Below are 24,493 nucleotides of genomic sequence, written 5' to 3'. Positions count from 1 at the left end.
AAATAGAATTAAATACTTAAGAAAATGACAGGTGATTCAGCCTTAGCTTAATTTTTAAAAAGGTCATAAAATTCTTTATGCAAGACCATCTTCATAGGCTAATTTCCTCAAACTACTCTTCACTTTATCAACTTTTTTCCCATTGAAAATAACTTCTAAAGAACAAAACAGTAGAGAGAAAACATGAAAAAAAACATTTAACAACCACGTTGCTTAAGTACTAAGGAGAGCTAGAAAGTAATGCATATGGATTAACTTTGTATTTTATTTCCTCTTACACCAGTGATTCTTATATCATGGAACCTGGCCCACAATGACCATACACCACAAACATTTTGCACACAATTTCACAAGTTCACAGACCTCCTGAAGCATATTCAAGTACTCCATTTTCAAAAGTGTTAACAATTTACAGAAGCGGACTCATTTTCTTCACGTACACCTTAGAAACACCACCTTCTCACAATCTTCAACTTATTTTATCAACAAATCAATATTAACATTTAAGAACTATGGGCACAAACATTATCTGACTTGAAAAAGTTGTATTAAACATTTTCGGATGTTGTTTTCTACCTTTTAAGTTTAAGAATAAATAAGGTATTTCAATAAAACAAATCTATACTGAAGTCAATTGCCTTTGTGTAAAGAAACATAAACTGTACATAACATTTAAAAGCAGAGTAGTTCACTGTCAAAACTTTAAATATCTCAGGAGAACAGCAAATTCTAAACACACTAAGATCATGTTGCTGATTTAACAGTCTTGGGAATGGTGGCCCGCCTGACTATGGCTTTGGATCTGCTTCCAGGCTCGTTTCCTGAGCTTCGTCCACCTCTGAGAGCTTTTCATCATCTGCAGTTGAGAAACATAAATGCTTAGTCAAATATGATTAAATTACATTTGATAAATACATGAAAACATGTTTAGCCTTAATTAGCCAATATATTTAAAACAAAGATGGCAAAATGACAGCCTAGGACTATAATTGGCACACAAAATCATTTTAGTTTTAAAAGTTCTGTTTTGACTGTTCTTGTGCAATTAGTTGAATCAAAATGTAAAATTTATATAATAGATTTCACTAAAAAAAAAACACCTCTATGTCTTAGGCTTTTCTTGAAAACAATCAGATCAGATTAACACAATAATTTCCAATTGGCTATAGTCAATACAATGAGCAAATCTTCAGTTGCCTCAAAGCATCCACTGTTCACTAAATGTGCAAATATGCTTATCACTAATTACTTCACTCCCTTACCATGGTCTGCCTGAGTCTGAAATTGTTACTTTATACTTATAGCAATAAACTATAATAAGCCAAGAAATTTCCAAATATATCATCCTTGAACTTCTCGTAATATAAACTACTGAATGTATTTAAATCATTAATTGTCACAAATTCAGACTTTTCTTCATATATTAGAAAGTCAAACAACATGAGTATCTTATAACATTATCCAACTATATACTGCTGTTCTAAAACTGAAGGTGTATATTTCTTTTAAAGATGTGTATTTTAGAAGGCATGCTCCTACATCATTTAAAAATCATAAACATTTGTTATGAAACTATTTCTACTTACTTTCCAGTGTTTGCTGCAGTTCGTGGATGGTACTAAGAAGAACATGAAATTGTTTCCGTCTCAATTCCAGCTGTATTAACAAGAGAAAAATTAATTCACATTGATCTATAAACACACATATCATGAAATCTATAAAATATGTATGCAAATACCTTGTCTTCAACACTTTCTTTAATATGTGAAAGATGTTCTAATTCTTTGCCCAGAGCCTCTAGTGCCCTGAAAAATAGTAAAACTGTTTATTTTGCTAATTGGGGGAACAGAATTTACAATACCTAACTTTTTAGTTACTAAGTAGTATTTTTAAGGGGAAAAAGGGGGAGGGATTTGGAGGAACAAATAGGAAGGACACAGGGACAAGAACTAAGGGGGGTGGAAATGGGAGGGAGGTGGGGAGCATGGGGTGGGGGAGGCTGGGATAAGAGAAATAGATAAAAAAACTGTACTTGAAAAATAACTAAATAAAATAAAAAAATAAAAAAGGATGAGTTAACACTCTATTATGATAAGACTTTTATTTTTTAATATATTTTCTGACTATGCTGTTATAGTTGTCCCATTCTTTCCCCCTTTGCCCCCCTCTTCCTGGTACCCCCATTTCCTCCGGCAATTCCCCCCCCCCCTTAGTTCATGTCTGTGGATCATGCATATAAGTTCTTTGGCTCCTCCATTTCCTGGACTGTTCTTAACATCCCCTATCTATTCTGTACCTATCCCTGCACTTCTTAATCCCTGTACCTTTTCCCCTCTTCTCCCTCTTCCCCCTCCCAACTGATAATCCTCCAAATAATCTCCATATCTACGATTCTGTTTCTGTTCTGCTTGTTTGCTTACTTTGTGGATTCAATTGATAGTTGCGAATTTATTGCCACTTTAATGCTCATAGTTTTGGTTTTCTTTTTCTTAAATAAATCCCTTTGATATTTCATATAATGGCTGGGTGATGATCATCTCCTTTAGCTTTACCTTGTCTGGGAAGCACTTTGTCTGCCCTTCCATTCTAAATGATAGCTTTGCTGGATAGAATAATCTAGGTTGTAGGTCCTTGTCTTTCATCACTGTGAATACTTCTTGCCAATCCCTTCTAGTCTGCAAAGTTTCTTTTCAGAAATCAGCTGACAGTCTTATGAGAACTCCCCTGTAGGTAGGTACTTAACTCTTGCTCCTTTTAAGAGTTTCTCTTTATCTTTAACCTTTGGCATTTTAATTATGATATGTCTTGGTGTGGGCCTCTGTGCTTCCTGGACTTGTATGTCTATTCCCTTCATCAAATTAGGTAAGTTTTCTTTCATTATTTTTCCAAATAGATTTCCGATTTCTTGCTCTTTCTCTTCTCCTTCCACCACCCCTATGATTTGAATATTGGTACATTTGAAGTTGTCCCAGAGGCTCCTTAGCCTATCCTTGATTTTTTTGGATTCATTTTTCTTCTTACACTTCTGATTGAATGTTTTATTCTTCCTTATGTTCCAAATCATTGATTTAATTCTTGGCTTCATCCCCTCCACTGTTGGTATCCTGTAAATTTTTCTTCATATCACTTTGTGTAACCTTCATTTCTGCCTGGGTCTTTTTATGCTATTGAAGTACCCAATGAGTTCCTTGAGCATCCTAAGAACCAGTGTTTTGGACTCTGCATCTGATAAACTGTTTATCTCCATTGTTTAGTCCTTTTTCCAGAGTTTTGTTCTGAAATTTTGGCAGCCTTCCTGTGTTTGTTTCTATGTATTAGGTAGAACTGCTTTGATTCCCTGTCTTAGTAGTGTGGCCTATTGCAGAAAAGAGCACCCGTAAGTTGGATGAGGTAGAGCCTTAGGTAATCACGACGGCAGAGCAACCTCAGTGAACCAGGCTGATGGAGTCTGCAACAAGGTGTACCCACTCTGTAGCTTTGTGTGGGGGAGGGCTCAGAAAGGGGACAATGCTGCTTCCTGGCTTTTGGAGTTTTGTCTGGGAGCAATCTGTCCCCTGGCACTCGCCCTGATGTCAGTCACTTCAGTTTTTCTCTGTATGCCACTGGTGCCCTTCCAGCTGCTTCCCCAGTGCTGTAGCTCAGAGGGAGTGAGTATGTGTAAGTCCTAAGTCTTTTGTGGGTTAAGAGGAGACTCCTGAGAATACTGCAGTTTCTTCCACTGCCCCAACCACCACTGGTTTTTACAGCCAGAAGTTATAGGGACTTGTCTTCCTGGCACTGGAGCCCTGGGCTGGGTGGTCTGATGTGAGGCTGGGATCCCTCACTCTAGAAGTATTCCTCACAATTTTTATCTACCATAAATGCATGGGGGACCACCTGTTCCATGTCTTCACAACTTCGTGTGTCTCTACCCCTCGTACCTGCCTAGATGAACTGACTTCCTTAATTCTTCGCTTGTTGGACTTCCATACAGCTTGATTTTCTAATGATTCTGAGTGACAGTTGTTTTGTGTGTCAGTTGTAACTTTTGCTGTGGTTGTGCGAGGGGGAAAACTGTGTTTACCTACACCTCCATCTTGCTATGATAAGCCTTTTAAAACTAACGTGATTTCTTCTCAACTTCTAAATATGCGCTTATTTTCATTAAAATTAAATTTCTAGATAATCTTTACAGAATAGGAAAACTACAGATAACAGAATATCAAACCCCAACAATTGATATGTTTAACAACATTTTACCATACTTATTTCAAGTCTCTTTTTTTTTTTTTGTAAAAGAAATGAAACATTCCTGGTTAGTTGCTGAGTAATTTGAAATACACTTTTAACCTCACCCCAAATCCTCTATCCCAAGCTATTTTTCTTCCTTTCCCTCCCACTCAGGCAATCACTATATCATTCCAATCCTTTTTTAATGTATATATTTATATCTCTAAATAGTATATACAGTGTTACTATATAGTATTTTGGGGTCCTACAACTTTTATACATGATTATGATTCTATATATACTTCAGAAGCTTAGGAATAATTTAACACTTATTATATATTTGTCTTCTGTTTTTTTTACTGATTATGTTTTTGAGATCTGCATTTAAAATGTGTATATCTACTATATTCTTTTAAACTTATATTTAGTGTTATACTGTATGACTAGACCATATTCTATTTGTCATTTTCATATTAATGCATATTATATACATTTATTTTAGTAAGGCTGGAAGAATAAAATCTAATCAACAGTATTAGAATACATCATATTGACTATCTGATCCCTCCTTTTGGAGCATATTATGTATTCCTGTTAAAATGGATTAGCTAGTATATAAACATTTATATGTAAAGATTAGTTACTTTCAAGTAAAACTCTAAACGTACTTTAATGTGTCATGTCTGTCTGGATGATGCTGAATCACTTTTGCCAAAGCATCATATTCTGAAAGATACAAAAATATTTACCAAATTAAGTTTTTTTTAACCTGGATATCAAAATACAATGTGTAATATCACAAGTTTCTCCTAATCACTTTCCTAGTACATAAAGAGATGAAAACATTGCAAAACAGAAAGTATTGCCAGCTTCACTTGATTTGACTATAACTGTAATGATACATGACTTCAGGTGTTCCAAACAAGGCCTTTACCTCCCACTCTGTTTTTCATTTACCTATTCATGGGCAGAATACAAGAGACCAGCAGAAGTATAAGTGATCTTAAGTCATTATTGATTACCAAATGGACTGATTCTAAAGAGAACTGTATTTCCTATTTGCCCAGCAAATAAATGATCAGCAAGGTAAATACGTCATACCATTAATTTTAGATCTTAGACAACAGCAAATTATACTTCTCACTCATTCTAAAGGTAATGATTTTAGAAACTTAGAAATGATTTAAAAATCAGGAACCTTGTTTCTGCACCACTGAGACTTCCGGGATATGTCATGTATCTCCTGTTAACCTTCTTTTGAAATGATTAACGGCAGCATTCACTTGAAAGCCTCATTAATCAACAAAAAAAATGTAAAACTTTTTAACATTATTTAGAATTATATTAATTATTAAATAAGTTGGTATATCCTGTTGGAAATTGCCCACTGAATTCAAAAAACATCTTTTTAGCCCTGGCTGGTGTAGCTCAGTGGACTGAGCATGGGCCTGCAAACCAAAAGATCATTTGATTCCCCGTCAGGGCACATGCCTGGGTTGTAGGTCAGTTCCCAGCAGGGGCCAGTTCCCAGCAGGGGATGCACCAGAAGCAACCATACATTGATATTTCTCTCCTCCCCTTCCCTTTCCTTACTAAAGATAAAGAAATACAATTTAAAAAAGAAAAATCAAAAAACATTTTTTTAAAAATAAGGAGTTCAACATCATCTTAATAGGTTCATGAAAAAAATTCATTGTTTTAGAAATCAGCATATTTAGTGTGATTAACAAAAAATTTTTAGATTATAAAAAATATATGCTCAGTGTAAAAAAAACACCAAAAAATTTAAGCCATAAAAAAACCCACAACCCCCAAATAACCATTAACAATTCTCATTTCCTTCTAGTTTCTCACATATGTCACAATTCTGATTATATATTATATTTTTGTCTATCTTTGAATTTGCATATAGGAGGAACAATGCCTGTGCCATTACAAATTACTTTGAAATAGTTTTTATAGATTGCAATAATGACATACCCTGATTTAAATACAAGAGATCAAAACAAAACGAAACTTAGCCCTGGTTGGTGTAGCTTAGTGGATTGAGCACATGCCTGTGAACCAAAGGATTGTGGTTCAATTCCCAGTCAGGGTACATGCTTGGGTTGCAGGCCAGTTCCTGGCAGGGCACGCATGAGGCAACCATACATTGATATTTCTCTCCCTCTCTCCTTCCTGTCCCCTCTAAACATAAATAAATAAAAATCTTTAAAAAAATTAAAAACAAAACTTAAACTTCCTCTTATTATTTAGGCAGCTTATAAATGTATGCCTGCTTTGTACAAAATGAGCTTAATTTTTTTTATAATAGCTCCACTAAACAAATAAATAAACAACAAACAAAAAACATAAATCTAGTGTACTTGCATAAATAGCCTTTGCTGATTAACCATAATATTATTTAGGCAAAGTTGTCTAAAGACAAAAAACAAACAAACAAAATCCTGAATACTGAATACTTGCATAATCAATTCAATACAGGAAAAAAAAAGTTTTTTCAGTATAGCCTTCCTTCTTAGCTATTTTAAAAAGTAAAATAATTTTAAAGAATTAAGTTTGGCTCCTAATTCTTTTTTATAATTCAGGTTAATTCTAGTTGAAGATTCTACCCCACAACATAAAACATAGCATGTAAATACTAGTCAATAATAAAGTATTTGCAAACTAAATCCCATAAAACCCTTACCTTGGCGATTTTTTCGTATTCGTTTTGCTTGAAGAATCTGCTTTTTGCACTCAGCGATTTTTTCATGTGCTCCAGCAATGCTACATTCTATAGAAAAAGTTATTTTAAGATAGTCATAACATTTATAATCTCCATCCATTTTCAATTTTTAAATATTTTTAATAAGCTAATAAAATCAATGCTGCCATTTAAAAATAGTTGTAACTTAAAGTACCGTATCATATTGAAATACATTTTTATAACTAATTTTACTATATTCTTACTATTAATATTGTTACTGTTACCCTTTTGCCACTAATCAAAGAAAAATATTAGCAGGCATTATTTCCTTTAGGCCATAAGAATTAAAATTACAAATAGAGAAATATTAATTACTTTAGGTTTCTTTACCTATTTCTTTGTAAATTTTTTCGTAATTTTCCATTTCTCTGAGATTCATATCATATACCAGCAAAGTTTTACCCATTGAAAATTCACACTGGGACAGTGTACTCAGCATACGTTGGTACTGGCTATACCTAATAAAAAAGAGAAACAGAATAAAGACTTCTGTGGATTACCAAAGTCGAAATATTTATAATGTAGGCAAAGATTTACTAATTAAATTATTTAAAGTTCTGAGAGAATCCTTTGCTTTATTTAAAATAATTCAGAATATCTGTCCCTTGTGTTTTCTTTTCCCAAATAAATTTGGGAAAAGAAATTTGAATTCATAAACTGCTCTACTTATAAATACAAAGATGGAGCTGCTCCTATCAAGTTTAATTCAAACAGCTACTTGCTTGAATTTTGTTTTAAATACTTTAAAAAATACTTTGACCAGATTTTTTAAATCTTCATAATTCTGTTCTCACAATTTTTTCACTCTATATAGTTATTTATGTGAAAAGCTAATTCAAACGAAAATTTCTAACTAAAAAAATTTATTAAATCTATGTAAAACTTTGCAGCAACCTATTAGCTAAAAGAAAGAACATTTCATTTAGATACTTAAACATTTATCTGCTAAAATTGACCAAATAATGGCCTGAATTTAATCTTCATTTTTTCTTACCACCATTCCTTCTGCACATGTTAATAAACATTAAGCAGGCCTCTCCAGTGAGATAATTAAGGCCAGAAAAATCTACTCTTGACTAACCAAGAGTTGACTTAATTGGACATATAAGGTGAGTAAAAATTTGCAATAGTAACAGGATTGTGTATAAGGTCTAAAGTCACATCAAGACACTGGTATGGAAACAACAGTAAACAGAAATACCCCTCTTCCTGGGATCCAGAATTGCACCATTTAATGAAACTTTTCACTAGTAGATTAATTCTGCGATCATCTCCAGCACCATCTCCATCAATTAGGAGACGCTTCCGTATGACTTCGTCTGGAGGAAAGAAGAATGATGTGAATTAAAAAGACCATCTGGCTCTTGTTAATTTCAGGAACAACCACCAATATCACTACTCATTCTTTCATCCAAAAGGAAATTACTGAAATGTAAATGTACTCAATGCCATTAGGCTGCACAGTTAAAATTGTTAAAAATGGTCAATTCTGTATTATATAGGTTTTACTACTATATATTTGTAATAGTTATTGTCTACTTGTGTCAGGTACTATTCTAGGGACTGGGGTTGGAGCAGAGAAAAGCCAAGTCCTCACAAAACTGTGATTCTACTTGCTGAGTTGTTGAGTAGAATTAATTTTCAGGTACCACTAAGGAAATAAGCCAATAATTCTTAGAGAACTTTTTTGGGAAAAACCCATTCAGACAAAAGGAAGACTGAAGTGTTCACGTCTCTGAATAGTTTAAGGTCCTAGTAAAAGGAATAGAGAGAGAAGAGGATTTAAGGACATCCCTTTACATTTATCTTTGTGTGTGGATACACATGTATCTATATTATGAATTCCTAGACTGCATTTTAAATGTTTGTTGGTTTTTGAGCAGACTCAAAAACCAATAGACTAAGTGGCAGACTAAGAAAAAGGATGACACAGATCAGAGAAAAAAGAATGAATTTGTTTTTTAAAATGTGTAATTTAGTTATTATATCTGCAATGTTCTTCCCCATGAGGGCTTTGTTTGTTTGTTTGTTTGTTTGTTTGTTTAAATGATCCTGTGTCACTTTTGCTGTAAGGCAAAGGAAAAAAGGAATTAGAAAAGCAGCACAGATGATTATGATGAGTTAAGAAGTGGTCTGGAAGTCAAGGGCTAGTGTTCTTCCTGCATCATGTCACGCTGGATCACAACAAAAGAAAAGCAACTTGAAATCACAATATATCATTTTCACATATCACAATGGTAAAGATCAAAAGGCCTAATAATAAAAATGTTAACAAGGGTGCTGAGAAACTGCACTTACACTGATGGAATGTAAACAGGTATACTCTTAGTAGGGCAACTGAGCAAAAACCAACAAACATTTAAAATGCAGTCTAGGAATTCATAATATAGATACCTGTGTATCCACACACAAAGATAAATGTAAAGGGATGTCCTTAACAGTGTTGTTTGTAAAGGAAAGACTGAAAACCTGAACATTCACCAGGAAAAAAATTGGTTAAATTATGAAGCATATTATACAGCCACATAGTGTGGGTGTACATACCATTGACAAAAAAGTTAGATATGTTAAGTAAAATGTAAACAAAACAGGTGCAGAGGAGCAGAGCTTGTTGCCATTTGTGTAGAAAAGGGGGAGATGTGGTGTGTGTCTTGTGTATGTGTGCACACATCCACATGTGGTGTGTTTATCTATTCAGAGAATATCTTTGGAAAGATACACAAGAAACTGATAATACTAGTTGTTTCCGGTAAGAAAGATGACAAACGATGAGAAAAGATTTGATTTTCTAAATGGCTTTGTAGAACTGTGTTTGGTTTTTAACAAGTGAATGCAATTTTTAGTAAAAAATCTGAAAGTGTAAATAGTTCCTGGAGAGCTTGCCTGATGAATCAACAGCAAATCTTTAAACAATAGTTCCTGTGTGTAGGCAGAAGTATTTTTGAGTGCAGGTGCAGTGGAGATAAATTCTAGAAGGCAGATGGCTCATTTTAAAATTTACTCTGTGACATCAGATAAACATTTTAGAATTGGGTTTTGTTCTCAAAGTTATGGCTTTGATAGGCTGCTCAAACTACAGATTCATCACGTGTTTTAATTTTACATTTTAAAATACAAAATTAGTGCCCTGCCTGATTTGGCTCAGTAGATTGAGTACCACCAGCCTTCAAACCAAAGGATTGCTGGTTTGATTCCTGGTCAGGGCACATGCGTGGGTTGCAGGCCAGATCCCCAGTGTGGGGGCATGCAAGAGGCAACCCACATTGATCTTTCTCTCAATTCCCTTCTCTATAAAAATAAATAAAATAAAATTCAAAATTAGTCCGTAAAAACTTTTTAGTTTTTAACCACCAACAATGTTATCTGAGGAGACTGAGACAAATGCACATTCTCTGCATTCTAGGAATTCAGTCCTTGAAGAGACTAAAATGCAGAAAATGAACTGATTTTTTTAAAAACCACAAACATGTTTTAACTTTGTTAAAATATAAGTAAACATAACAACAGGTAAGCAATCTGGTGTTAAACTAACACTGTTCAATTCCTTTGCCAGTCTTCTTATCCTTGCTTTTCCAAACCCCCTACTCCAACACTGTCTCCCTAAACCCCTTCTTCCTCCCAGATACCTGGACATACTACTTCATTGAGGACCAGGGATTTCAAATGTAAATGCATTCAAGGAATAGAGAAATTGGGGAGTGACTACCCTAGGGGAAAGTTATTACCAGAACTTGTTTTTCAAGAGATTAAAAAAATAAAAAACAACAAAAAATAAGTTCTGGAACCTATCAACAAAATAAACAAGCAAAATATAACCAGACATTGAAATTAAGAACAAACTGACAGTAACCAGAGGAGAGATGGGAGGGGATAATGGGAGAAAAAGGGGAAGAGTTTTCAGGAACATGTATAAAGGACACATGGACAAAACCAAAGGGGGGTAGGATCAAGGGTAGGAAGTAGGGATGGCTGGGGTTGTGGGGGAGCACTCGGGCTAAAATAGAGACCACTGTACTTGAAATGACCATTAAAACACATGTGGGAAAAAAAGACTTTTTTAAAATTTGGTGACTAACAAAAAAAAAATGTTTCAACCAGATTTGCTATCATTCCACCTGTCTACTTAAAATTTGTGCACTTTTATATATGTATGTAATATCCCAATTACAAAAGTTTTTGAAAGATGTTTAAAACATTGTAAAGGTCAAATAAACTTGGGAAAGGGTTTATGAGGGCCAGTCCTATGTCTTGCTCATTCTTTTCCCTTCCGAGCCTCTCACACTCTGTCTACATTTCTTATGCTCAATAAATATTTTACAATTGAATTTGGGGTGCCTGCCTGGGACCACTTGCCCTCCAAAGAGAGCTTGATCTCCATAAAACACTAACAAGAAGTAGCAGGGAATTGTCTTATTTTCAGGTCAGCAGCAGAGATTTCTCTTTTTGAATAAAAGACATGAATATTTGATCAATGAGCAGATGTGTTTGTCTCTAAGGTACCAGACTAAGTTCTGAAGATGTGAAATACAGACCCAAGTTCTTTCTCTTTGGTTGGAGATATAATACACATATGAATACACACACAGAGAAGGCTGTGATTGTTAAATGAGCGACACAGACACACAATACAAGAGATTAGGAGGAGAGCTCCCTTTGGCTTGGGGGTTTTAGGGCAAGTTGATTTTGAGCTGCTCTTTTGATATTTAAAAATCATCAATCAAAAAAAACTACAAGGCATCTAGCAAAATTTCAAATACATAACCTTTGAACCAATAATGCTAAATATACTTGCATATGTGCAATATGATATATGTCCATCAACAGGGGACTAGTTAATACATTCTGGTATAGGAATATGATGAAATAGCATGAGCCTTAAAAAAGCAAAAATGTCAATGTGCTGACACAGAGAGATGACTTAAGATAACTTGTCAAAGACCAAGGCGAAGAACTGTGTTTGGCATGTTTCTTTCATATAAAAATGAGGGGGATTAAGAATATATGCTCTCACTGAGTACTGTGACAAAGACACCCCAAAATGATATACAAGAAACTAATAAAAGCAAGACAGGGGAAGTATAAGGGGAATAGATGGGGAATGGGCTCGAAGATGGGGAAATATTTTTATATTATTTGCTTTTGAACCATATGTATACTTAAAATCTGTTAGCTATTATTTGAAAAAGCTATGATGTAATGACGGTATCATAGGTGTTTACATATGTCCAAATGTAATGAGCTGTACACATTGAATACATGAAGGTCTTTGTGTATCAATTATGCCTCATAACACTGTTTAAAAAGATAGCAAGCTAAAGTCCTTTTTTGGCCTCCACTCCAGGCAGGAACAAAGCTATAAACTGCAGCAGCTGGATCAGGGACATGACTACCCTAGAACACCAGTGAGGCTGGGTGAGTGAAGACAAATATTGGGACCCGAGCCCATAAAGACTGTGGTCAGATTGTGGGTGTCCACACTAGTAAAAGCCATACTAGTAGACTTGGATCTTGCTGGTAGACAACTGGGAGTTCCTAAAGATTCATGGGCAGGGCTTTCTGGCAGGATTAAGCTGAAGGTAGTGTACAAAATGGACTACAACTGAGGAAAGGCCAAAGGCAGGGAGAGAGGTTAGGAGGCTACCAAAGCATACACAGTTAGGAGCTAAAATGGCATGAATTACAGCAGAGATTAGAGAACCACAGGTCCTGGAAGGCAGGTCTGGGCTGAGAAGAGATTTGGTTAGGAAAAGGCAGGGGCAAAGCCAACACTGGGAGGCACAAGGAGGAGTTTGGTATGACCAGTCTGGCAGCCCCAGCCAAGGATTCCATCAAGGCAGTCAAGGCCACTTTCTGGCTTCAGTCCTATCCCTCTTCTAGGAGCATGTCTTCACAGCCAAACTGCTAGGCCAGAAGTCAAAACTGGGGCCACTGTTCTGCTCAGCCCACACAGTGTTTACTTTGGGTGTATGTATGTATGTGACAAGTATTTAACTTCATATATTAAATGGGAATAAAACTATCCACTTTATAGAACTTACATGAAACTTTATTAAAATATATACAAAGGAGCATAATGCTCGTTCATAGTAGAAAAGCAGGAAAAAAAGGTATCCTTATCTTAATGTTAAATTTAATTTATAACTTGTATCATTCTAAAAATGGCAAAAATAAGTAAATGTTGAATATCTATAGATAAATCAATATACTTAAATAGATACTATGCATTTATACATACAAAGTTTTGCCCAGTTACGATCTCTCACAAGTTTACTTCTGTCTCAAACTTCATATTGCAAGGTTACAATATTTCTAGCTTAAACTGCACAGACAGTTGCCTAAAAAATTCTCTGGGGATGAGAATTCCTGAAAAACCATATACAAAACGAAGTACAACTCCCAACAGCAACAAAATCAAAGGGATGAGGTACCAGTTTGAAAATAGGCTCTGCTCTTGTGAAATTCAAGGATGGCCCACTGCTGACAGTTCCTAACACATATGGTGTAAGCATTATTATTTTTAATGATACATCATCCATTAGATCTAGACTGAACACACCTAAAACATGTTTTGTTTACTATATACATTGACTTCATAAACTATTATCATGGTTGAAGCCCTTTATAAGCAATTCAAATGCTAATAATAATTCTGGTAGACCTTGGCACACCCTGTAAAAACAGTACAAAAGGCTTAGAAACTATTTTATTGATGTTATCAACATCATTCTTAGTTGTCATAATTATTTTCTTTATTGACTATGAGGATCAACACCATCTAGAAAGAGCTTTTAAACCCAAATGCTTATCATTTGTCTGGTGAATGGTGGTTTTTCCATTTGACTTTACATTTGTAGGAAGATTTCCCACTGCATTCAGTTATATTGTATGTGGTACCATAATTATACCTACAAAATGTCTGCCACTCAAAAACACTTTAAAATCAGTTATGACACCTGTATACTGATAAGCAAATATTTGCTCACAAAATTGAGATGCATTTAGATCCCTTCCTATCTTATCTGCCAACCTATATCTAGAAGAAATATAAAATTATTTAATACACTAAGCCTTAAAAAGTCTTTTCAGGGGGTTAGATTTTAATGCCCATTTTCCACAAATAGGCAAAAAAAATTATTCCTTTACAGTCACTAGACCTACTCTCCATTTCCAAGCCTCTTGTCGGGTGACAGCCATTTAAACTGTGTTCTCATTTTAGTGTGGAAAGACAATCTCTCATAAACCCTTATTAATATTCCTTTTGAAACCCAGTTGTTATTCCTCACAGTAGCTATTAGAACCTCCATTAAAAAACAACTTTTAAGAATATCTAAGAGTAAATATTCAAAAAAGGAAAGACGAAAACTATTTGGAAGATAATAATGGTGGGCCAACGTCCAAAATACTTATTTCTCTAGGGACAGGTGAAGGATTCAAAACCAATGTCAAGACCCTCACTGTTAGGAAACCTCCACCTAGTATCAAATGTGACTCCCCACACTGGAAGCCCTACAGTACTGCCACCTCACCTGCTCCCAGGAAAGAGCAATCCTGAGCTCTATCAATGATTATTAGCATTCCTTTTCTAAAGGCAAGTTAGCAAGGAATTCTGTAGGTATACAAACCCACCACTGGCTTTTTCAAACCCTCTGGATCCAAACTGAAAACCAAGGAAGGTATAACAATTTGAGACAGGATTACAGTGAAAAAACAGCTGGCACTAGAGCAATGTAGTAATATGTATCAAAATTAAAAGTACATATACCATATGACCTGTATGCTAGAAATTATTCCTACAAGTGTGCAAAAGCATCTGTGCAAATAGCTCCATTGTAACACTATTTCTAAGAGTAAAAAAACTGAAAATAGCTAAATGTTTTATAAATTAGAATACTATACATTTATACAAAAAAAATGAGGTAGGAAGAGCTCCAAGCTCTATCACTGATAACAGACATATAACACAGAAGAGTGTGGAAACACTCGTATGAGGGGGGATCCAAAAGAATGGAATTTATTTATAAAAACTTGTATATTTATTTTTATATGTTTAAACTTCAGTCACCTTCAAAGTACTTTCCATCTGACCCAATACTCCTACTGAGACAAATTTTCCACCACCTAAAACAGTTTCTGAACTCATCAATTTTGATGCCTTTTAATGCTTCTGCCACTTTATGTTTCAGCTCTTTCACATAGGTAAAACATTTCCTTTCGAGGACTTTTTTCATCCAGGAAAACAAAAATAAGTCATTTGAGGCAAGACCAGGTGAATAGGGAGGGTGGGGCACAGGGGTCATGCCATTTTTTGGTCAAAAACTGCTGAACACTCAGTGTGGTGTGGGCAGGAATGCTTATAAATCACCCATCATGAAATGGGCAAATACACTGAGTCTTCAAAAAAATTCAGTGAAGCCGAATGCAGCTTCTCATAACAACACCAGCTGGGACACTGATGCAGATGGGTTCCTAGATCACTCACCTACTGGGGGGAAGCCTGTATAACAAGGAGCCCACCCTTTAGAAGATAAGGGTTTTTGGAGGTCCCCCTTGTATACAATTTTAAAGGATATATACATATTGGCATATTAACAAATACATAATGCTTGCAATATTCTAAGTAGTGTTCTAAATTATTTTCACATGTAAACACATTTAATCTAAACAGCTCTAGTAAACGGACATTACTACTCCTATTTTATAGATGAAGGCAAAAAAATATTTTTACTTGCCCCAAATTTAATGTCACAAGAAGTAAGGAGTAGAGCTGGGACTCAAACTCAGGAGTCTAGAACCAGAGAAGGTGCTATTTGCCTTATTTATAAGCATTTAAAAATCATTTTGGAAGGGCACACAAAAAAGTTTCTAGTGATTGATTACCTTTGGGGAGAGGGGATTAGTAATGGAAGGTGATTAGAGGAAGGTACTCACTTCGTCAAATTTCTTCTTGAATTTTCTGACACATTACTTAAAAAAAAACATTGACAATGGTTATCTAGGTAGTGAATGTAATAGTCATTTTGAGGTATTTTCCTTTATTTTTTTGTGTATTAAAAATTCTAATCAATGTTCCTTAATAAATCTATGATATATCAGCAAGAAGAAGAAAATTGGCTTGGCCTAAACTGTTAACAAGAGGAGAAACTAAAGCCATGTAAAAACAATGCGTGTGCTGATTCCTGTTAGATTATCATTAGCTCACCACTGCTCAAGGTGGTGAATTACATATATTCCATTGTGTTAGCTTTCTTGTGGTAAAATAACACCTAGCCCCTCCTTTCAGGAAGTTTAAAATCATTAAAAACAATTTTTAAGGCCAACACTATTAGAAAGACACAAAATGGAAGGTGGAAAAAATAAGATAACTTGATTCCTTTATGTAAATAGTGATCTCTTGTAAGATACTTAGGACCAGTCTAAATAAATTGCTGATGTCAAAGTAAATTACTTAAACCAAAATTCAATTTTAGAAAAGCAAAAATATTGTGTTGAGGTCCTTTGTTTCTCTCTAGATTTATTTAAATATTTAGAGTATGGTGCTAATAAAGTCAAGGTTGAAACTCCAATCTGGCATTGTGAAACCATTTATTTTGGATAAGGAAACATTATTTAATAGTTGAACAGTAGTAGTAACCCTTGTGCTGGGGCAAAAGCCTAATGAATAAAGTGGGCAAATTCATTGGCACTAGTGAAAAAAAATAAAGAACAAAAAGACCCCTGTGCCCATAGCATCTAATTAACACTAGATAGGCAAATGAAATAGAAATAGCAGCAGCAAACACTTATACAGTGTTTATATACTCCTATTTGATTACATACATCTTATTTGTTTTCTATGACTCTGAAAAGTATCCTGCTTTGGATAATAAAATAAATGGTCAAAGTGCTTTACACATAGTATTACACTTCATCCTTGAAACAATCCTATAGAGTGTGTATTATTTTCCTTTACAGATTAGTGGTGTCTCCTCTGCAGTCAAATAAAACTATAAATAATTACATGATTAGAAAGTCATAGTACAGTTTCATCATTTTGTCACATTGTTCATAGGCATAATTAAAACCATTACTTTAAGTTTTCACAAGCATATAGCCATGAATTACACATTCTAATTTAAAAACATCAAATAAACACTGTCAAAAACAACACGCTGTCCTAAATGGAATGTACGGTTACATCCAGCTCCCTACCACCCTTTTCTCATCTCCCATCTGTTGCTCTGGCATATCAATATATCTACTTAACATTCTTTGTATTGCAGAAAGGGCTTCTGAAATGATTTCTATCAGTGTACTGATACTGTTTAGCACCCCTTAAATTAAACATACAAAATACAAACTGTGAACACAGTTTAAATTAGAAGTGACAACATCCAAACTGCTTTTCAGTTAGTCAAAATGCTGGGGTACATACAACAGGAGGGGAGAAAGAATGGCTTCACCAATAATTGACTATATGACAAAGTCACTGACTTCCCAAGACCTCCATTTTTCCATCCATAAAATGACTGTGCTGGGGATAGTATCCATAGTACAGTATCTATACATAACAATATGGTGCTTCTTTACTTCCCTGGGAGGCACGAAAGTTCCTCAAATTAATCAATGCATACTTGTGCTGGGTGCATGAAATAAAGAGCTTGTCTTCCAAGAGTTCCCAGTTCAGTTAAATAGACCCATATGTAAGGATTACATGGCACAACACCTTGCCAGGCACTTCAGATTCAGAAGAGGACAACAGCCTTCCTCTATGCTCCAGAGACAGGTACTGGTACTCCTTCAAGAACTTTTCAGGATGATTGTGGTATCCAAGCCACCCACTTCTCAGTCTTCACTGCCATCACCCTAATTCAAAACTACCTTGTCTCTCACTTGCAATACCCCTCATTGACCTCCCTGCTTCCATTATTGCCTTCCTAGAATCCATTCTTAGCCTATACAGAATGATTGAAAAGATGTATCAGATGATTAATCTTCTGCTTAATATCTTCCAATAATTTCCAAATACCCACAAAAGACAACCCAATCTCCTTTCCATAGCCCATAAGGCTCTTCTTGCAAGTTTTTCCAACCTCCTTTTCTGTCACACTGCTCCTTGGTCCACCTGCCCCCACCCCCTGCCCCTATTCTCCCTAAAGGGAGAAGGATTTATTTTCATTTCAGGCCTCTGCACTAGCTGTTGCCTCTATATGGAACACTTTTCTGGGGTCTTCACCAAGTTGACCCCTGAGGGTCTCACATTAAATGTCACTTTGGGGAGTACCCATACTTGATCACTCTATTTTAACCTAGCTGTTGGCAGCCCTTCTCCATTACTCGCTCTTACATTCTATCTAGTTCATTCTCAGAACTCAATTAACTTCAGAAATAACTTATGCTCTTTTTCAGAAATTATCTTATTTACTAATTGATCACACATAATTGCTTCCCTCCCCCAAGTAGGAGTCAGGCCTTCCTCTGTAGTTTATTGCTGTAGCCAGCACCTGGCATTGTACCTAGAAGGTACAATAGACACTTGTTGGCCTATCACACACCTCTTCTGCTTGATTTTACCAAAATCTCAATTGAAGAAAACCACATTTATAGAGAATTGCCTAAAGAAGTTGTAGTTTGCAAACAAGCAAGCAGAATAAAAACAAAGACACTAAAATAGAGAACAAGGGGATAGTGACCAGAGGGGAGAGGGAAGGGAATTTAAGGGGAAAAAAGGAGGAGGGATTTGGAGGAACAAGTATAAAGGACACAGGGACGAGAACTAAGGGAGGTGGAAATGGGAGGGATGTGGGGAGCACGGGGTGGGGGGGGCTGGGATGGGAGAAATAGAAAACTGTACTTGAAAAATAACTAAATAAAAATTAAAAAAATAAATAAAAATAAAATCTCCATGCTGGAAAAAAAAAAAGTTGTAGTTTGTCCTTTCCTGTATGGTCTAGATATTCTTAAAGCAAACAAGCAAAAAAAACAAAACAAAACAAAAAAACCCAAACCACAAAACAACTCTTGCTCTAAAATAAGGCAGACCAGCAAAGCTACTCACCTGAACCACAGTCTATTGGCTTTGGAATGCTTTCTAACTGGTGCTTTAGTCTTCCTTCACCTAGTAAGTGATATGCTAATTTATAGCCGCAAGATCCTTGGTGCTGCAAAATTAATATGACACTGGCTTTGCTTTATAAGCACCTCAAAGATAAGCTTTTTCTCCAGTGTTTTAAAAAAAGACACTGCTTGTCTTGGTTATCTAATGTTGCTTTCTCTCATAAACAGTACATCACAGAATGGACCAGCTCCTGTCTCTTGGTATGGACTGCTAGAGAAACAAGAACCACCACAGCTTTCTTAATAAATGTACCTTAGCATTTTAAAGATCACCCCCACTTCTAACTTCCTATTATCTTTCCTAGACTTCATGTTCTTTTTGCCTTGCTTCCTCATCCATTTACTTTGTATTTACTCATATGATGAGTTGCTGTAAACATTTTTAGAATATGCCAAGTTAAGTGTCAAGGGCTACAGCAGCAATATACATGAACTAATATGGTTACAGGTGAAAAATTAACTGATTCTAAGAGACAGAATGGGGAATAGATGAGGTAGATCTGTCTATAGACATAGGAGGACAATCATACAAATTAAAAAGAGGAAGAAAGCACAGTTCTCATCTAAGGATAGTGGAGGAGAAATGAGTAAACCAGCTCTTATACTTACTGGTACTTACTGAACATTATTACGTGTCAGATTCAGTGGAAAGCACTTTATAACTTTTATTGCATTTAATCCTCAAAACAATCCTATGAGGTAGATTTCACTATTATCCCCATAAAAAGAATGAAACTAAGGTTCAAAGAGGTTAATTAACCTGCATAAGGTCAGACAGCTGGCATATGGGCCTCTCAGGATTTAGGGGGCACTTGACTGCAGTAAGTAACTTTACTAGAACTCATCTTTCCTTCTTATCTCCTATCTGACAAAACCCCTCTCCTTGAAAGTTCTCTACCTCAATAAACAGAGAAGCATAGTTCCATTAACAAGCATACAGTCACTCGCCTCCAGACACCCGGGATTATCCTTCACCCTTCCCCTCATATCCACTCAGTCATGGATGTCCTGACACTGTCCCTCATAAATTTCTCTCCCACATGTCTACTTCTCTGCATTCCCATTATGTTGGAACCCCCACTAGCTCTTATCAGAATCCAGCAGTATTAGGGGAAAGACAGGATGAATAATAGTGAAGGGCAAGAACTCTGGAGCCAGACTGTGTCATTTTGAACCCAGGCTCTAGAACACAGGTGGCAAACATAGGGCCCGTGGGCTGATTCCAGCCCTCCACCTTGTTTTATCCCACCAGGCATCTTGTTTCTACCAGGTGGCAGTGCCCAGCTCTTTGCCCCTAGTTAAGAAGTAGTTACATTTCTACAGTCCTAAAATTACATTCCGCCCTTTGAGGCTAATGTGGCCCCTGGTGAAAATGAGTTTGACACCCCTGTGCAACCTTGGGCAAGTTACTTAACATCTTCATGTCCTAGTTTCACCTGTAAAGTGGGGAAAATAATTAGAACACTACTTGACATATAACAAATACTGTATAAATTTTAGAAATGGGGAAAGGAACTTCTCACTTTCCCTTCTCTAATTATTCTTCACATAGCAGAGTATAGTGGTCAAATTTAATGCAAATCTAATCACAACAGACCAATGTTAAAAACTTTTAATGATTTTCCAATGCCCTCAGAAATCCCCTGCTGATACTTTACACCAGTCAGAATGGCCATTATAAACAAAGCAACAAACAACAAATGTTGGAGAGGTTGTGGGGAAAAGGGGACCCTAGTTCACTGTTGGTGGGATTGCAGACTGATAGAACCATTATGGAAAACACCAAGGAATTTTCTAAGAAAACTAAAAATGAATATGCCTTTTGACCCAGCAATTCCACTGCTAGGAGTAAAACCTAAGAACCCTGAAACACCAATCCAAAAGAACCTATGCATCCCAATATTCATAGCAGCATAATTTACAATAGCCAAGTGTTGAAAGCAACCTAGGTGCCCATCAGTAAATGAATGGATCCAAAAACTATGGTACATTTACAAAATGGAATTCTATGCAGCAGAAGAAAAAGAAGGAGCTCCTACCCTTTGCTACAGCATGGATGGAACTGGAAAGCATTATGCAGAGTGAAATAAGCCAGGCGGTGAAAGACAAATACCATATGATCTCACTTTTAACAGGAAGCTAAACAACCAAACAAACAAGCAAGCAAAATATAGCCAAAGACACTGAAATAGAGAACAGGCTGACAGTGACCACAGGGGAGAGGGGAGGGAATTTCAGGGGAAAGGGGGAAGAATTCACAGGAACAAGTATAAAGGACACATGGACAAAAACTAATGGGGGGGGCGGGGAGCACTGGGGTGGGCGGGCTGGGTTGGGAGTAAAAGAGAACTGTACTTGAACAATAATAAAAATATAAAAAATAAAAGGAAAAAGAAAGAAATCTCTTGCTCATAGTTTTCTAAGTTCTAGCCAATATTTGCCATCTTTGAGTTCTCCCAACACTTTGGGGCCTTTGCACAAGTCATTCCCCACCTGGAACACCAGTCCCACTATATCTATTCATCCTTTATAATGGGATTAAGGGTAACTTTTTCAAGGAGGCTTTCTGATCTCCGAGAATGATTAAAGAAATCTTTGTTACAAGCTTCTACAGTTCCCAACCTTGTACTTCCCCTACAGTAACAGTGGCCAAAAACTATTATCCAATGTCTTTCCCACCAGACTGTAACCTCAGAAGGGGCAAAAGGTCTTGCCAGTTGGTTCTGGGCTGTAAGCCTAAAGCCTAGACCAGGTGGGATGAACATCTACTGAATCAATGAAACTGGAATAAGCAAGTTAAATTTTCCCATGAAGTTCCTGGATCTTTAAGATCACCCATGTCCCCACTACTCCTTATCACACCCACAAATTTGGGCCTATTACTCTTCTGCCCATTTCTGTGGAGACCTGTCTATCCCCAACTCTTCAAAAGTGTCCTCTCCACTGGTAGCTATGGTTACTAGTTATTCTCTCCTCAAATAAACAGCGCCCTTATGCGTCCCCTTCCCAGATGTTAAAGGACTTCCTTCCTAACTGGACGGCTTCTTGGGTTCTCCCTCCAGCTACCCATCATGCCAGTCCACCTTCCCCGAGGAATCAACCTCTCACACCAGCTCTCAAACCTCCCTGTGGGCCCCTCCTCACACCGGTCACCTTCCTAAACTGCCGTCACAACTTTCCAGCCTCTGCCCCTCCCCCACTCCAGCGGATGAAGCTCCCCCCGCAAATCTTTAAAGATCTACCCTAGGTAGCCTCATCCCTACACTTGCCCCTCACCGGCTGTCGTTCGGATGCGGCTCACACCAAGTCTAAAATACTCTCCCGGCGCTCTTTCCTCCCCACCCCCCACCCCAGGGCCAGTTCCGGGCCTCACTGCGCTTCACCCCAAGGTGAGGGACCCTTCCCATTCTGTCCAGAGGACTCCACCAGGTGTCACACTCTGTACGGTGTCACCCTCGGTACGAACCCCCCTGCACACCAGTCCTGGACCTTCTCTACTCCCGGCCTGCCCCAACTCCGCCCCATCCCCGGATTCCCACTGCTTCCCGCCTTCCACGCGACCGGCGGACTCAGGGTGCGGCTCCTCACAGCCCACCACCACACCGAGCACTCCCTCGGCACAGCCCCCACAGCCCGGACCTCTTCCGTGCTCCACCCGCCCACGTGCGTCCCAGGCGCCCGACCACCCAGCCCGCACAGCCTTATCTGGCCCGGCGCGGCTTCCAGGGAGCTGCCCGGGGAGTCCGCGCAGCCCCGGGGGGTTGCGCAGGGAGGCCAGGGGCTCCCGGGATTCTCTGAAGCAGTGGTGCAGGCCGCGGCTCCTGGGAGCCGGCCAAGGTGGCAGGAGCGGCCTCACCGTCAGTCACGGCTCCCATGGCGTGCAAGGCGGCGGCGGCGGCGGCGCAGGCTGAGGCGGCGGTTGGCGGCGGCGGAGGTCAAACTCCCACAATGCAGCCGGGTAAACAGCCATGGAGGCGGAGGCGGCGGCGCCCGCGGCCGCCCGCTCCGACGCCTGAGCGGCTCAGCGCCGCGCCGCGCCGCCGCGCGACCGGAGCTCCTCTTGCTGCCCGCACTCCCCGGGGGCGGCTGCGGCCGGCGCGTGTGGGAGCCTGGTCAGGAGGGCTGCAGCCGGGGCAGCAGCCCGGTCCCCGCCGCCCCCGCCCGGCCCACGCCCAGAGGCCGCCCGGGAGGCCGATGCCGGGAGCCAGGTGAGATCTCTGGGTGGGTCTGTGCGGCAGGGGCTGCGAGCAGCCCTGAAGTCATGGCCCTACGCCTTCCGGGGAAAGGAGACCGCGGCGCCGGCCGCCCCATCGGTGCTGCCACTGTTGGGGTGTGCTCGTTCCCTAGGGGGTGGGGAGGGCGGCGAGGGCGCCTGGATTCAGCTGAGCCGGGGGGACGTGGAACAGGGACGTTGCGCGAGGGTCCCGCGAAGTTAGCGTCCACGCGTGCCCGGGAGGGTCTCCAATGCGCGCAGTTGCGACCTGCACGCCAGGCGATTGAATAAGGCCCCTCGGCCAGGTGGCGCGGAGCGGGCCCCAGCGGCCGCCGGTACTCCCGGGGTTGCCAGCGGGTGCTAGGAAAAGGGGAAGGAGAAACTTGGCGACCTCCGAGCGGAGCTCGCTGCTCGACTGAGAGCGTCCTACCCGGCGTCGGGGTCCTGTAGCTGATCAGGGACGGGGTGCTTTTATTCACTTTACTCTTTGGTTTTTCGAAAAATGTCTTTGTGACTGTTCCCATCTTAAGGGGAAGTTGAAAGTGAAGGAGGAGGGAGGTACTTAATGAGAAACCTTGAGTTGTGTGTAGAGTTACACATTTCCGGAACACACTGAGGATTACATTGACATCTCTTCCCAAAAGTCACTTTGATTCAGTTTCGATGAGTTTCTCCCAAAGGGCAACCTTTAGGTGATAAGAGGTTGAGGAGAAGCAAGCGCCGATTCAACTGGCTTTATCTCCATTGGGATAGATTCAGCTAGCTACAACAGCCTGAGTTTCGAACCGAGGTTTGATATTTTATTGAGCGTAGAAGTACTTTCCGATTTTCCTGTCCCCCAAGTATCCTGCCTCTTCATTTCCGTGATGAAACAATTATGTAGGATGGATCTGGCTGTTCCAGTTTCCTTTCTGAAGTTGGATTCATTCTCCCTGTTTGTCTCAGGTCTTTCAAAAGGGGAAAGTTGTCAATGAAAGTGAAGTGTGTTTAATTTAACCTTTAGCTAGAAACCAGTATATGTGAAATTTTATTCATATATATGAGGTCGAAATTTCAGTAATGCTCTTGAACAGTACTTTGAAGAGTTAGTATCTTTAACTTTTGGCAGAGAGCCCCCCCCCCCCAAAAAAAAAAAGTTAGCTTTGAGTGAAGATTCTGAGGTATAACTCTCCCCTCCAGGGTGGGAATCCTTCCCTGGCTTAATAATACTGGCCAAAATACTTGCTGCC

The 24,493-nt window shown here is 38.4% G+C and overlaps 2 protein-coding genes across 6 annotated transcripts in view; one reads left to right on the top strand and one right to left on the bottom strand.

The window, feature by feature from the left end:
* Positions 1 to 245: 245 nt before the first annotated feature.
* THOC7 (THO complex subunit 7) lies at positions 246 to 23,017 on the bottom strand. The gene is made up of 8 exons (XM_037136133.2): positions 22,908 to 23,017; positions 8,160 to 8,277; positions 7,289 to 7,416; positions 6,899 to 6,985; positions 4,878 to 4,935; positions 1,739 to 1,805; positions 1,587 to 1,656; positions 246 to 856 (listed from the first exon to the last, which is right to left on the bottom strand). Exons 1-8 carry the CDS (start codon positions 22,924 to 22,926, stop codon positions 789 to 791), a joined length of 615 nt encoding a protein of 204 aa, XP_036992028.1. The 5' UTR covers positions 22,927 to 23,017; the 3' UTR covers positions 246 to 788.
* A 2-nt stretch (positions 23,018 to 23,019) lies between these two features.
* ATXN7 (ataxin 7) overlaps positions 23,020 to 24,493 on the top strand; it is a 151,750-nt gene continuing 150,276 nt past the window's right edge. For all 5 annotated transcript variants that reach the window (XM_053669353.1, XM_053669354.1, XM_037136126.2 and 2 more), the window contains exon 1: positions 23,020 to 23,259. The gene's annotated coding sequence lies outside the window, so the exon portion shown is untranslated. The remainder of the gene's footprint in view (positions 23,260 to 24,493) is intronic.

The sequence above is a fragment of the Artibeus jamaicensis genome, unplaced genomic scaffold, assembly GCF_021234435.1.
Source record: "Artibeus jamaicensis isolate MK-2021 breed Jamaican fruit bat unplaced genomic scaffold, CSHL_Jam_final contig_519, whole genome shotgun sequence".
NCBI lineage: Eukaryota > Metazoa > Chordata > Mammalia > Chiroptera > Phyllostomidae > Artibeus > Artibeus jamaicensis.
The sequence above is the reverse complement of the archived record's forward strand: the minus strand, read 5'-3'. Positions and strand labels throughout refer to the sequence as shown.

Excerpts from the sequence above, each read along its gene's own strand:
- THOC7 (XM_037136133.2), bottom strand. Across the intron at positions 7,417-8,159 it reads TCTGGATCCCAGGAAGAGGG|GTATAGCCAGTACCAACGTA; the intron begins GTATTTCTGTTT and ends CTTTTTTATTAG. Across the intron at positions 1,657-1,738 it reads AAGAAAGTGTTGAAGACAAG|CTGGAATTGAGACGGAAACA; the intron begins GTATTTGCATAC and ends TTGTTAATACAG.